This window comes from Ostrea edulis, chromosome 2 (genome assembly GCF_947568905.1).
Source record: "Ostrea edulis chromosome 2, xbOstEdul1.1, whole genome shotgun sequence".
Taxonomy (NCBI): domain Eukaryota; kingdom Metazoa; phylum Mollusca; class Bivalvia; order Ostreida; family Ostreidae; genus Ostrea; species Ostrea edulis.
The window spans coordinates 86,200,603-86,215,337 of NC_079165.1; the positions used below are offsets into that span (position 1 = coordinate 86,200,603).

Sequence of the window (14,735 nt, forward strand, 5' to 3'; positions counted from 1 at the left end):
CTTGGGTGAATAAATCTTCATATCTCCCTCACTATCATGCAATAAATGTATATTATTTTACGAAATTTTGAAATCAAAATTAGGTCGTGTTGTGTTGATAAAATATCTTGATATTTCTCATTATACTTGCTCATTATGATGAAAAGTCCAGAGAATATTCTCTAATATACATGTACATGTGTGCATGCACTTATCTCCATTTATATTACCTTTAATCACGCACAGGGTCCCAACTCCGTAAAAACTAATACCACTCCATACCTTAACCAATAACCCGTCGTTAATGATCGGGGAGAAGAGGGAATACAATGAAGCAGATGTTATACAAGCATAACAAGGTGGTTTCCCGTAAAACAGTGGTTTTCCCGTAACACGGTGATTTTCTCTAACAAGGTGATTTCCCGTAAAGCGGTGGTTCTACCGTACCATGGTAGTTTTCTCTAACAAGGTGGTTTCCCGTAAAACGGTGGTTTTCCCGTAACACGGTGATTTTCTCTAACAAGGTGATTTCCCGTAAAGCGGTGGTTCTACCGTACCATGGTGGTTTTCTCTAACAAGGTGGTTTCCCGTAAAACGGTGGTTTTCCCGTAACACGGTGATTTTCTCTAACAAAGTGATTTCCCGTAAAGCGGTGGTTCTACCATACCATGGTGGTTTTCTCTAACAAGGTGATTTCCCGTAAAATGGTGGTTTTCCCGTAACACGGTGATTTTCTCTAACAAGGTGATTTCCCGTAAAACGGTGATTATACCGTACCAATGTGGTTTGCTCTAACAAGGTGTTTTCCCGTAACACGGTGGGTTCCCCTAACTTTGTAGTTTTCCCGTAAAACGATAGTTTTTCCCTAACACAGTGGTTTTCCTGTAACACGGTGGTTTCCCCTAACAAGGTGGTTTTCCCGTAAAACGATAGTTTTTCCCTAACACAGTGGTTTTCCTGTAACACGGTGATTTCCCCTAACAAGGTGGTTTTCCCGTAAAACGATAGGTTTTCCCTAACACAGTGGTTTTCCTGTAACACGGTGGTTTCCCCTAACAAGGTGGTTTTCCCGTAAAACAGTGGTTTCCCCTAACAAAGTGGTTTTCCCATAAAACGATAGTTTTTCCTTAACACAGGTCTTTTCCCGTAACACGGTGGGTTCCCCTAACATGGCGGTTTTCCCGTAAAACAGTGGATTGTCCCTAACAAAGTGGTTTTCCCTAACACGGTAGTTTTCCCGTAACACAGTGGTTTCCTCTAACAAGGTGCTTTTCCCGTTAAATGGTGGTTTTTCCCTCACATGGTGGTTTCCCCTAACACGGTGGTTATTCTCTAACACATTGGTTTTCACGATGAATGATTCAAACCATACCAATATACCAGAGATTGTTGACTGTTAATCAACCTTCTTTTCTGTAGACACCACGAAACACGTCTCTCCCAATGACTTCTGAAACAGCCATCTTCTTTTCTGAAGACACCACGCAACACGTCTCCCCCAATGACTTCTGAAACAGTCATCTTCTTTTCTGTAGACACCACACAACACGTCTCTCCTAAGGACTTCTGAAACAGTCATCTTCTTTTCTGTAGACACCACGCAACACGTCTCTCCTACTGGCTTCTGAAACAACCATCTTCTTTTTGCAGGTGGTTTGGACGATCATATCTTCCAACATTATCCATTTCCCCACTCGACAGACATCTAGTCCAAAGATATCTTATGAGCAAGTCAGATTTTCTTCTACGTTTGACGCCAATTTGCCAGCTGATTTTAAGCCGAAATACAAGATGCTCACACCATACAATAATACTTTTAATTTGCGTTCCATGCTACAGTGTATTTGTCTATGTTTTGACGACTGAAATTTATGCATGCGAGAATAAAATTTGCACTACGAGTTATCGCCCTTTTCTCAAGCTGAAGTGTATTAAGGAAGTATTCATGACATTTATACAAAAGCCCGGAATTCGAATGTCTAATGAGCCTTCTGGGCTTTCGTACATTCTTATAAATTCCGCATCTGTCAATACTTTCCAAAGTAGATGTCGAGGACAGGATTTATAAAATTCTACTATGATGAAACTTGATATATGAAACGCTTGATTGACTTATAATTGACCAATGATTAATATATAATTGACTCATGATTAATCTATAATTGACTTATGTTTGACCTTTAATTTTCTTATCACTAACCTGTGGTGTATACTTGACCTACCGTTGAGTTACAATTACATCATGGTCATGACCTACAATTGATTTATGAATATCCTTTGATTAATCAATGACGTGCCTATGGGTAACATATGATTGACCTATGATTGACGTATGTTGACCTATCATTGACCTTTGATTGACGTATAATTAAACTACTTTAATATCAACCTATTGGTTATTCTACATATACATGTATATACATATGGATCAAATATACAGTTTCATGTGATCTAAAAATACATTTTACAATGATAGAATCGGGTACAATCAGAATAGCCCCATGCATGATATTAAGAGCTTTAAATATTTATTTCTTATATTTACATCCTACTTTCATTTCTCTCGCAATTCCCAGTCGTTGAAATAGGCGTACTATATTTATCAAGTAGATTTGTATGTTTACAACTGCACAGCGCGTTCATGAGGAAATAATGCCTAGCATTGCAATTTGTAGAGATAAGCTATATGAACAATGGAAATTCAGATATTTAGAATAAAACTTTTCTCACTCATTAGAAGCTATAGGCTCTGTCTCCCTACGATGTCTAGACATTTCTAGATAAAACACCTGCATAGACGGAGCGCTTTAGATACTTTGATCAGATGGTGATATAATTCACCTAGCATGATTTAAATTTCTTGGACCAATTCCAGTTGTAAGTAACTGTAGATAAATCCAAGAATGGGTAGACTCACACTAGCTTTGCGTGTGGTGATCGCTTTTAATCAACAGGATTTCTGATATAAATATTTACATCCCAACACTACACAGCGGGCATTACTAGCATCTGAAAACATTCAGTGTACATATAATGCAAATAAGTATTATCATGTTCAAACGTCTCATGTATGAACATTGCTCATACTAATAGTGCAGATTTTACTCTTGTTTTGTTTTTCTTTTTATCGTCATTGCACATTGAAATGTTAACAATCATGTATGCTGTATGCCCTAATTTGGAAATAAATCATATTCTATTCTATTCAGTGTAGACAAGTATGTTCAAGACAAAAACAATATATTATTGAGAAACGTCCCCTATGTCCTTTGAAATCGTTTGTAGAATATCAGAAAGTTCAGCAAAAACCCGACAAGTGAATGTGCTACTTTCTACGTAAACTTAATACAACTTGGATCTGGCCATTAATCTTGAACACTTCTCTTCAAAAAAAATCCGAAACAGCTTTGGGAAGAATTGAAATTTCTTGGTCCTAAGAGAATAAAAAAAATACAGTGTTACACAATTCAGAGAAATATCTAGTGAATCTATTTATGTGCAAAATGTTTGGACTTTTCTAACCTATACAATTATCTCACAGTAGACGACAATTTCGACGAAACCTTTCTTCAACACACTAAAGAATCGTGGAACACAAGATACTGGACCCCCTAAAAGAACACAACCCTTACCTCAACAGACCCGGAACTTCGTGAAGTTAAAGAGTTAGTTATGAAAGTTAGAAATAGAAAATCTACTGGTGTTGGTGAAATTCCGTATGAAGTGCTGAAATACGCTTGTGTTATAAAAGTTATATTCATCGTTTATTCATGTTAAGTTTTGAGTCTAACATTATTCCTTCTGACTGGCATCAAGCCATAATATGTCCTATCTTGAAGATTCTGATAGAGATCCAACAATACTATTGAATCCAGATTAGAATAGGTCCTCAGTACCCCTTGCTTGTCGTAAGAGGCGACTAAATGGGGCGTTCCTTCGGATGAGACCACAAAAAAAACGAGACCCCGTGTCACAGCGGGTGTGACACGATAAAGATACCTACCTGCTCAAGGGCCGTAAGCGCCGAGCAAAGGCCTAAATTTTGCAGTCCTTCACCGGCAATGGTGACGTCTCCATATGAGTGAAAAATTCTCGAGCAGATTCTCGATTCTTAAGAAATATACAACCAACCATTGAATTATCGAGGAAGCACTAAAGGCAAACTAACAACTCAACTGTATGACAAACGGGATGATTTCAGCTTCTCCATCGTCAACTTCCCATATTTACGTAGCAACAGTCCATTCTCAACTGCACATATGGTGTTTATATCTCGCAACTAATTCGATACGCAAGAGATTGTTTTGCTTATGGTCAGTTTTTAAATCGAAGCAGGCTACTGACAAACAAGTTGATGGTGCAGGGGTTCCAACAGTCTCGTTTAGAGTCAGCATTTCGCAAATTCTATGGTCGTTATAATGATCTCGTTTGCCAATACAGCCCATCATTGGGTCAAATGCTCTCTGGTGTGTTTCATACCGATTGTTAGGCCGTTCTTGGCACACTGATTTTGACTACGGATAATTTCGTTTACCTGATCAAGATATAGGGCTTACAGCGGGTGTGAACGGTCGACAGGGGATGCTTACTCCTCCTAGAAACCCGATACCACCTCTGGTATATCCAGGGATCCGTGTTTGCCCAACTCTTTATTTTGTATTGCTTATAGGAGTTATGAGATTGATCACTGTTCGTTGTCTTCACATTTCACTTTTCATCAACTAAATATAAATTGTATAGTTCAGATTTTTGTTGTTACAAGAGGCCAGTAGGTTTCCTAGAAGATAACAACCTGTTAGTTGATGAACAAGACAGATATCGCCGCGAACACTCTTATGTAGACTATATATTTACTCTCAATTGTATCACGCAGAATAGAAGAGAAACATTTGTACACTCACTTATTTACAAACAAAAACAAGAACAAACTTTTGACACCGTTAAACGTGATCTTTGAAAGCTATCATCCTTGCATAACGAAATTGACTGAGATTTCTACAACACAAATAAAGTCTATTGAAACACTGCCATTTGTAACATTGGTTTTTAAGTACAGGGAGACACCTTATCACCAATCCTAATTTTGCTCTTTTCACTAATGACCTGGCCACAAGGGCTAAGCCCGTTTGGGCCCGAACTCTGTGCTACCATAAATGTAGCCCCTGTGGACCTGCAAAAGAAGTTTAAGCTATTGATAAAGGGCATGCATATAGGAGACATGCATATATACATTCTATTGTACGCTGGTGATACATTTTCGATACTGAATCCCAATGATGTACGAAATGACATTTATCTATTAATATGGAAAAGTCAGTAGAGGTATATTTTCGTAACAAGTAAACCGTAGTGATGTTCAAATTAGACTCAACGAGAAGACTCTTCAGTACAGTCAGGGATAGAGATGCCTTGGTGCAATATATCATGAAAAACTTCATTTCCAATACAATGTTGATACTTTATCGAAAGTTTGTTGACGTGCATTGGGGGGGGGGGGGGGGGGGGGGGGTGATCTCGAAAATCCGTTCTTACAAAGACATACATATAGGAATCTCAACTCTTAAAAAAAAACTTTATCAAATTGTGTAGCTCCAGTTTTGGACTATTGTACAACAGTATGGGGTCTCAATAACTACCACAGCATTGAGATGGTTTGAATGGTGTACTTCATTATTATCTAGGTGTCCATAGATTTGTTACATGGTGAATTCGGGTGGAAGCTTCCTTCCCACAGACACTATTTAAATGTTATACGATTTTGGAAGCGTCTACGCTCAATGAAAACGACAGAATGACTAAACATGATTGCATGGGACATAAATCAGTTTCATAAGTCTAACTGGATGTCACAAATTATGCCATTATTTGAATCATTATATATAATAGGTTACTATTGTGTGACACTGGTTCATTCATTCATTTTTTATTTCCTCCATGTGGAAATATTGCAATATAAGTTAATATACAATTACATATGCATGAATATTACATTTTGAACAGACATATATATATACAAACAAAAAGAATATAGAAGAATGAACATATATACACTACCCTTAAAGTATGTGTTGGATAGGGGGCTGGGCCCTTATTCACAAAAGATCTACGACTAAGATGAAAAAAATAACTCTGTCTGATAATCAAATACGATCACAATGTCATAAGTGTGTATTAAAGTTTTATAAACCATGAATGTACTTTACATATTAAGAAAGTCTACAAGAGATGAAAAATAAGGAAATTACAGTGTTTGTAAATTTTGATCTTAGTCGTAAGATAGTTTGTGAATAGGTGCCCAGATTACGGCATGGTGTCTGACAGCTAGGGAGGCGATACCTGTAACTGAGCCAGAGCTCTCTGGTAATGCGCAGCTGCGCTTGGAACAAAATTGAAGTTCAGTAAGCGGAAGGTTTGATTATTGGTTTCGTGTATTGTATACCGCCCCAGAAGAACAAGAAACATTTCATTTTCTGTCAATCCGCATAACTCTGCACATAGGCGTATGTCGGCACAGTTTGTGATCACGTTCCACCAATTGTTCCTAATAATTGCAGTTGCAGGACATGCGGAAGAGGAATGTTGAAACACATTAGAGAAAGTTGTTTCAATATTATGAGAATGAGTGGTTAGTAAAAGTAAATCAGCTTCCTAGATTACGTTTATATCAAGATATTAAAACTTTCAGAACTGAAAATTATCTTTTTATGAGCATTCCAAAACATCGAAGATCGCTACTAGCACAATAAATCCTACCAATTAGAATAGATTGGGGCGATATTAGATGACAGAATATATACTACCGGTAGGTGTTCTCTAGATTGCGTAGAAGATGGGAGTCACTTTTAACTATACCCGGCATATTGTACTGTATACTTAAATCTCAGGAGAGAAATACTAGCATTGGTTGTGTTAACTACATTGTGCTGCACACTTAAATCTCATAATGTCTATACATTCCGCCGATATAAAAGTCTTTGATGTACAGTAATCACAACAACAAATAAGTACAATGGGCCGGTTATTTTGAATTCGCATTTAATTATACATTGTACTAAATATTGTATGCATGGAAACGCCTGTCACTGTAGTTAATCATTTACTTAAACCTAAGACCTGTAGCGGTAACTCAGTGGTCGGTAGTTAGAAGTGAGAGTCATGGGTCTTTCGGATATGACCTTAAAAACGGAGGTCGCGACAGGCGTTGGCACGATAAAGAACCCTCGCTGCTACGGCTCTGAGCACTAAGTATAATTTTAGATTTATAGTACTTTATCTACAGTTCTCAATGCTAAATATGATTGAAAACTTCTCGACGGGACGTAAAACAAACAAACAACTAAAATGAAGAGGAGTTTAAATTCACATGTATTAGGAGAATGATCACTGTTCGTTATCTTCACATTTCCGTGGAAATGACAGACACTCGAGCAGTTATAGAAAAACAAAAGTAATTTTTCCAACACACAGCAAAACGATTTAACCCTTCCTGTTCAATACGCATTTAACCAGGGAGTTGAACTTTAACAATCCGGGTAGAGCTTTAAATCAATTTAATTTTAATTTGAGTTTTAAACAGAAGTTCGTGCGATATTGAAAATACATGTAAGTTGTAAGTAGTAAGGTAGTTCTCCATAACATCGTGCAGGTGCACATGATTGATAACTTTCATAAGGCTGTCCTTGAATGAAATGTCTATTTGCTGTGACGTGACTTGTCATTTTAGAAGTCATTAAATATAAGTTTAATTTTGGTCCAGCCCCAAGAAGAAAATAAAACGCATTGAATAGATTGTTCATAATCAGTCATGGATATAGCAATGATAATGCATTCCAATTGGTGCTATTAAAGTATGTGGATAAAGATATAGATAGACAAATGGATAGATATATAGACTATAAAAGTACAGTTGAATTATAAGAAAAAATCATTTGAAAGAAAAACACGTCATCTTGATGAAATTAATAATCATCAAATGTTCCGCAAGCTCTTTCAAAATTTAAACGGAATACTGTACAAAACATTTGATGATTATTTATTGAAAATGCTAATGGTTGATAGATATATGATATACACAGTACCTGGCCATAGGTGAGTCATCATTTTATTTTTTTACTATATCACTATATAATTATAATTCATTGAAAAATGCCCTTTGAAATTTTTTTGAAGCATTACTTGTAGATCATTTTTTATGGATATGATATCATTAAAAAAACCACAGAATTATTTTCAGTTTCTTTACATAATTTCAAAAATAATTCTATCTGAAGGTGTTGCGGTGAAATCGTACGTCAAGTGCAAAATTGAAATTTTACGGCACAAGTTAAGAAATTATAGTATTTTAAGGATTGATGATTTCATAAACTATTCTCAATGATCATGGTACATGTATCACAATTTCCTTAGCATCATAGGAAAAGAAAATCTGTACAATTTTGAATTTTGCATAAGTGGGGGGGGGGGGGGTGTCATGATTTTCAAGTTGGGACAAATTGATCCCACAATAATTTTTATAAATATTGTTTTTTCAATGAAAAATATAGTGAAACTACGACACATTTATGGCCAAGTACTATATATATATATACATGTATATGTGTAGTGTGTGTGTGTGTAGAGAGAGAGAGAGAACAGACATACACAACTTTACATGCTCTATTTTGAGCAACTATCTAATATTCGGATGTAACCCCATCCCACCAAGAAATTTTTTTTAATAAAAAATGATAAAAGTAAAACTAAAATAATGAATTACTAGAACAAAAGAAGAACGCTATCAAAAAAAAAAACAGATCGAAAGAAATATTTCAGTTAGATGTACATGTATTTGAATGCGTTGCAGTAAATCGAAAAGCCGGCTAAATCGACAAGATGACTTAATGCCATAGGAATCGTGGCATGAGGCGGCTTGACAAGACACGAGGATACTTTATAAAAATCCTCCTACAGCCGACTGATATTGATTCCGGGGTTCTAGCCGGTACCAGACAGTAAATTATCTAGCTTATAAATCCCAGCTAATCTTCACGAAAAGCTCTAACTCCGGGTTGCTCATCAACTCCGAATTATGTTGGGTGTCTTCGGGTGTCTTTATGGATATAAGCTAGATACATTGACGAGATCGCGAGGAACCTTGATATTAACACGGGACTGAAATAACACGACCAAGAGGTGTTATAGCACGTCCCGGCGAACACGGGGCCCAAACACAATTGAAATTTAATCAAAAATATTTCACACCACAAAAAGACATCGCGCATTTATAGATAAAAGAGGGAATGACTTGATTTGGGTGATAGAATCAATTTTATTTTGTCGGTTGGAGGTTTGTGAGTCTCAGAGGGGTATTTTCGCTTGAGGAATACATCTTCAATTTATCAGGTAAGTTTCATTAAAACGGTTCAACTTCATTAATCGCAGACGAAGTTTTTTAAGAATTGACCAAACAAAAAGTGTTGCATACCAACTGTATATTTAAACTTATTGAATTATATTTTTAGCTTACTAATTCGGTGCATTTGATACAATACTTCTATATAAATCCACATCATTATCATTAACAAGTGTATAGATTTTCAGGCAGATCGTGACGGCGCATTTCGCGGGATTAATGTTGAACAAGGGACACCTTGAAGAAGGAAACCATTCTACAAGACATTAAGTTTTTATGTATGTCTGCTTTTATAATTGGTTTTTCGCTGAGATTTTAAATCAATACATAACTTTTTTTAATAATGCCTACACGGGGCTTTCTATTCACGCTACAGACCGTTTATCATGGATGACTTAGAAGCAGTTACAAAATTGAAAGATATAATGCATTCAGGAATTGATTTCTGTCCAAAAGACTGCGAATCTTTTAAAATAATTTAGTTTATAGGGCGCTTATTGTCAGATATTGTCTGAATGTGGATTCAGAGGAGCTGGACACTATCTCTAAACAGTGGGATAAAAACCTTTTCTTGAGAAATCTAACTTTAAAAACTTTTCAAGATAAATAAGGTCACTCCAAGGTAGTTTTAATACAGATGAATTATTTCTTTTCTTCCATAAAATCTTTTGGAGATTAATCGCGAACACCGTCATGAGGCATCGGGGCTCTTAAAAAAGTCGTCGGAATTTAACATTAATGGAATGTTTCTAGTGGACACAAAATTCATTCGTTCACCTCAAAGTAATATTCTAACGATCGAATAGACAGTTTCTGTATAAATACATTTACAATATAAATAGACTATTTAAGAAATTGAAAATAAAAACTTCATAAAATGTAGAGCATAAACTGAAAATATATTGAAGTTTGTTGTACTCCAATTAAAACTATATACATTGTATTGATAAATATTCTGAATTACAAAATGAAACATTTTGCCGGGTACGTGTTTATTCTGTGAATTTGTAAGCAGTTTGTCTAACAAATTAAACAAATGTTCGGGGGAAAACAACGCACTTGAGAAACATAAGTATTTTATTTATACCTACAAAAGACACGCACGAATATATTGACAGGTGTGTAGACAAACTTTACATTCTGTGTCAATGCATACAATTTTCTGATTCTATATACTTAAATCTACGTAAGAAGAGAACCAAAAAGGAGAAAAACAGGAGCTGACACTATTTACAGTTCAATATAAGAAGTTTTTGATCGTTTAAATGCCATTTATGGTTTGTATTTTTTGGCTATGAATGGGAAACAGATAATTTATGTGTTATTAAAATATCAAATTCACACAAAATTCCGAGATCGCCGGGCAATAATCCTTTTATTTGATGAGAAATCCTTAACTTATTGTAGCAGAAACTTAAATACATGCTTCAACGTGTTTTGTCATTTTAAGGTTGGAAAAAGAATTCGAGATGCATTAGTTGTTTTTATTTTCGTGTCAACAACGCATTACAAGCCCCTGCTCTGGTTCATTAGACGGGTAATTATACGGGTGGCAGTTGGTTGATTTGATCCACCGTTATTTACAAAGCGCTTTTCCTTGTTACATTTATACACGTGGAACTACTTTCTGTAAATTTGGTAAGTGAAATAAGACTGTAATTATTCATTAACGATAAAATTAAATTCGAGACAATCAATGTAATATCTCATTATTCTCAAAATGTGTAAAAACTATTGAGAAGAAATTAAAGCTTATGGGTTGTTTTCACACTCAAATGTTTTAAAAAGAGTAGTTATACCATTAATGATTGAATATTGTTTAACGTCCCTCTCGAGAATATTTCCCTCATATGGATACGTTACAATTGCCGTTGAAGGACTGCAAAAAGTTAGACCTATGCTCGGCGCTTATGGCCTTTGAGCAGGGAGGGATCTTTATCATGCCACACCTGCTGTGACACGGCTCTTCGGTTTTTGCAGTCTCATCCGAAGGACCGCCCCATTTAGTCGTCTCTTACGACAAGCAAGGAGTACTGAGGACCTATTCTAACCCGGATCCCCACCGGTCTACACCATTAATGAAACTATATGTATTTTTAACTTCTTGCATGAATATACCTGTTATAAATATTAACAAGAAAATTGGTCAGAAATATATTTCAGGAGTGATATTGATTTCATTAATTTTAATTTTAAAATGACCAGGCAATAGTTAGTATCACAAAAGAATGAAATAACATCATTTATATCATGATGAAGTTAATTATCAATGAGAGGTAAGTTTAGCGATATATCGATACAATACAAAACATCATATTCTATACCTAAGTTCAATCACTCCCAAGGACATTGTTTTATAATTATTACATTGATTATTTAGCACGCTATGCCCTTCAGATGCCCGAAGGACTTAATTACAAAGCAATTGGTGGGGACATCCGACTATAGTTAATCTTCTGACGTAATGTTAAGAACACTAATTCTTAATTTGCGAAAATATGAGTAAACAACTGCTGGGTATTTAAATCCGCCTGGTAAACAAAATTAAAGCGGCACCTTTCTGTTAATTACAGGTACTCATAGTGCTGAGGAACTTACATCTTTTAATTAACATCCATACCACACGTATCATTACTCACTGACTGAAAAAAAACCCACCCCGATGGATACCGGACGGCTAGGAGAAGTCCGGCGTCATGAAAACAGCAACAGGAAATTTATGTGTATTCTGAATCACATGGTGAAATCGAGATGGGAGACCATGAACGATAGTTTGTCGAGGGAAAGGAACGAGATGGACGTCAAGTTGGAAAAAGCCGGAACTCTATGGCGCCGGAAATACGTCCAACAACGAGTTTTGCAGCAGTGCTTAAAAATGAGAAAAACGACTTTGGCGAATAGCAGCACCGCCCGGCTGTACGGTTCATATGGTGGAAAACCATTGTACGCATATTCTAGAGACATTGAAAGGTTTATTACAGACAATCATCCGAAGAAACGGCGACAACGGAAGGTGAAGAGGGCGCTTTTGGAAAGTATAGAGCGCGGTAAAATCATAGATCCAAAGGAACTTCCGGGTAGAGTGGATAAATACTTCAGCGTTTGGAAGGAGAAGGAAGAATCTTCAAAACCCTCCAGTAAATTATTGGACTTTGAAACTGGAGGTAAGACTTTCAAAAATACTGTGATTCCTCCAATTAGGGGACTTGTCAACAACTTCCACAAATTCACTCTGGATGATTCTGAAGAGGACAGTGCTCAAAAGCAAGAGAATAAGGGAGATAATTCAGATGTGATCTTAATCAAAACAGACAACAACGACTCAAACAATTCAGAAGACAACAGAACCGACAGCCGGAGAGTACTGAAACTGCCGCCCGTTCAAACGTCCAAAGCCATGGTGGCAATGTCTCGGGCGTAGAGAACGGAAGTAATCTGTAGTGTGATGTCGCGGAAAGTGGAAGCAATCTGAAAGGTGAAGACGTAGAGAGCGGAAGTAATCTGTGGTGTGATAACGTAGAGAGCGGAAGTAAGATGTGATAACATTTAGATTGACTTCAGAAATTCTCAGACGTTGTACTAGGAAGTAATCGATGATGGCATGACATTAAATGAATACAGTATAAAAGTTTATATGTTTGTTTACGTTATGTCTTATATCAAAGCGGTTTACATTAATTGATCTATAAAACTCAATGCATGATTAAGTTCTCAGACGTCAATAAAATAACCAAAATTCATTTATTCGTGGTAAAAGCAATGTTGGCTACTATACCTGCAATTAAAATATAATACACAGTGACAACAACTAGAGGGGTATTCCATAAAAATGAATTCATCGATAGGCTTGAACAGGATTTTCATATTATTTGCTCTGTGTTATCACAGATACAAAGTTAGCATAATTATGAAAACATGTGTACAAAAACAACAAAGGAGAGAGCATCACGGGTGTGTATATAATTACATGTGACAGACATGGACAGCTACCTTTGAAAGACATTAATTAATTAACAACGCATCTAAGTTTCAATATGGCTCTGAATAACGATCCTGTTGTAGTTTCTTGCACGAGGAACACGGTGTCGCCGATTTTACTCCGCTAGAGGAGGACCTTGCTGACCGGCGACTGGCGAGTCTCAGCGTCAACATACTGTTAAAAGTCATGAGGGCAGTCCCGCTGTATAAAGGATGATATCGTTTTGACATGGGCATTCCAAATCTCTCACAAGAACAACTAATCTCAGGAAGTCGAAATGCAGACTTCCGGTTCCGTCTCATTGATTTCCGGATGCTGCTAGATACTGTGGGTTGTAAAAGTCTCATGTCGATCTCTTGAACGTTCATGTGTTTACGTGAAACTGTCAGGTCATCAAATATATCACTTATTTTGCGTGCACATCCTTTCCTTTTGAATCGGGTGTCATCAAGGACACGGGAGACAACTCTGTCTACTTTATCATTTGAAAACTCCCTGAAGGCTGGAGCGGCTGGAAGTTTGGCCGTACGGTTTTTGGAATATTCCAAAAAGTCTACAATTGTACCAGGATTTTGTGCACGATGAAATTCCGTTTTTCTTCCCTCTCCATTCCCAGGTCCGCTGTATAGATATTTGACATCGTTACCCCTGATGTAGTGCGGGGTAGTATGGAAAGCCATCACACACCAAGGGATACTTACTCTTCTGCTGAATTATCCGAATATCTCTCTCGAACAGGTGCGCGTTAACTGCCTGCCTCACAATACAACAGAGACACAAAAGCATCAGGTCATTTCTGTAGGTACCTGGACGACATACTTTACGCTTGGCCGAGGAACGATATGTTACCCCGAAAGACAATGAATACATGATTAAACTCTAAAGACTAGATCACACGTTACATACATTTAACCTCCCCGATTGATTTAATCTATCTCTCGGGATATCTTAATTAAAATTTTGACAGCTCAGATGAAGACGTAGCCTATGTTTGGCAAGGCTTGTCATTGAACACTGTTACACAATAGATTTGCACATTCTTCTACATGTAGTTACGCGAGAATTGTGTCATGTTTAGTTGGTAAAACAGATCCTCTTGGTATTTAGTCCTAGGCATCGTCGGTGGAATCTGGTCCAAGATAATGACACAGGAAACGGATCACTGGAGATCTCAGTAATCCGAGACTCTAAACTAATATGTCATATGTTTGCATTCCTTGATAAAGATATTTCAAAGGTGAAGGGATGTTATACATGTAATAATAATTATACTTGCTGCACAGCGCGATACAGATGACGTCACAATGACCGATATCAACGACAGTATCACGGGTCAGACCGGCGTGCAAAAATGCAGATCAATCCGGAAATCACGTATTCGATCGT

At 36.8% G+C, this 14,735-nt stretch overlaps 1 protein-coding gene across 7 annotated transcripts; it reads left to right on the forward strand.

Annotated features, from left to right (window-relative positions):
* The first annotated feature begins 7,892 nt into the window (after window positions 1-7,892).
* LOC125681732 (uncharacterized) lies at window positions 7,893-13,110 on the forward strand. Of its 7 annotated transcripts, none has more exons than XM_056155287.1 (4): window positions 7,893-8,067; window positions 9,305-9,360; window positions 9,551-11,008; window positions 11,944-13,110. In XM_056155287.1, exon 4 carries the CDS (start codon window positions 12,033-12,035, stop codon window positions 12,789-12,791), a length of 759 nt encoding a protein of 252 aa, XP_056011262.1. In that variant the 5' UTR covers window positions 7,893-8,067; window positions 9,305-9,360; window positions 9,551-11,008; window positions 11,944-12,032; the 3' UTR covers window positions 12,792-13,110. The 7 variants fall into 7 exon arrangements, with proteins under 7 accessions (XP_056011262.1, XP_056011261.1, XP_048777891.1 ...); XM_056155286.1 differs by having other exon boundaries at window positions 9,559-11,008; XM_048921933.2 differs by lacking the exon at window positions 7,893-8,067 and having other exon boundaries at window positions 8,983-9,360; window positions 9,551-9,648; window positions 10,821-11,008.
* The last annotated feature ends 1,625 nt before the right edge of the window (window positions 13,111-14,735 follow it).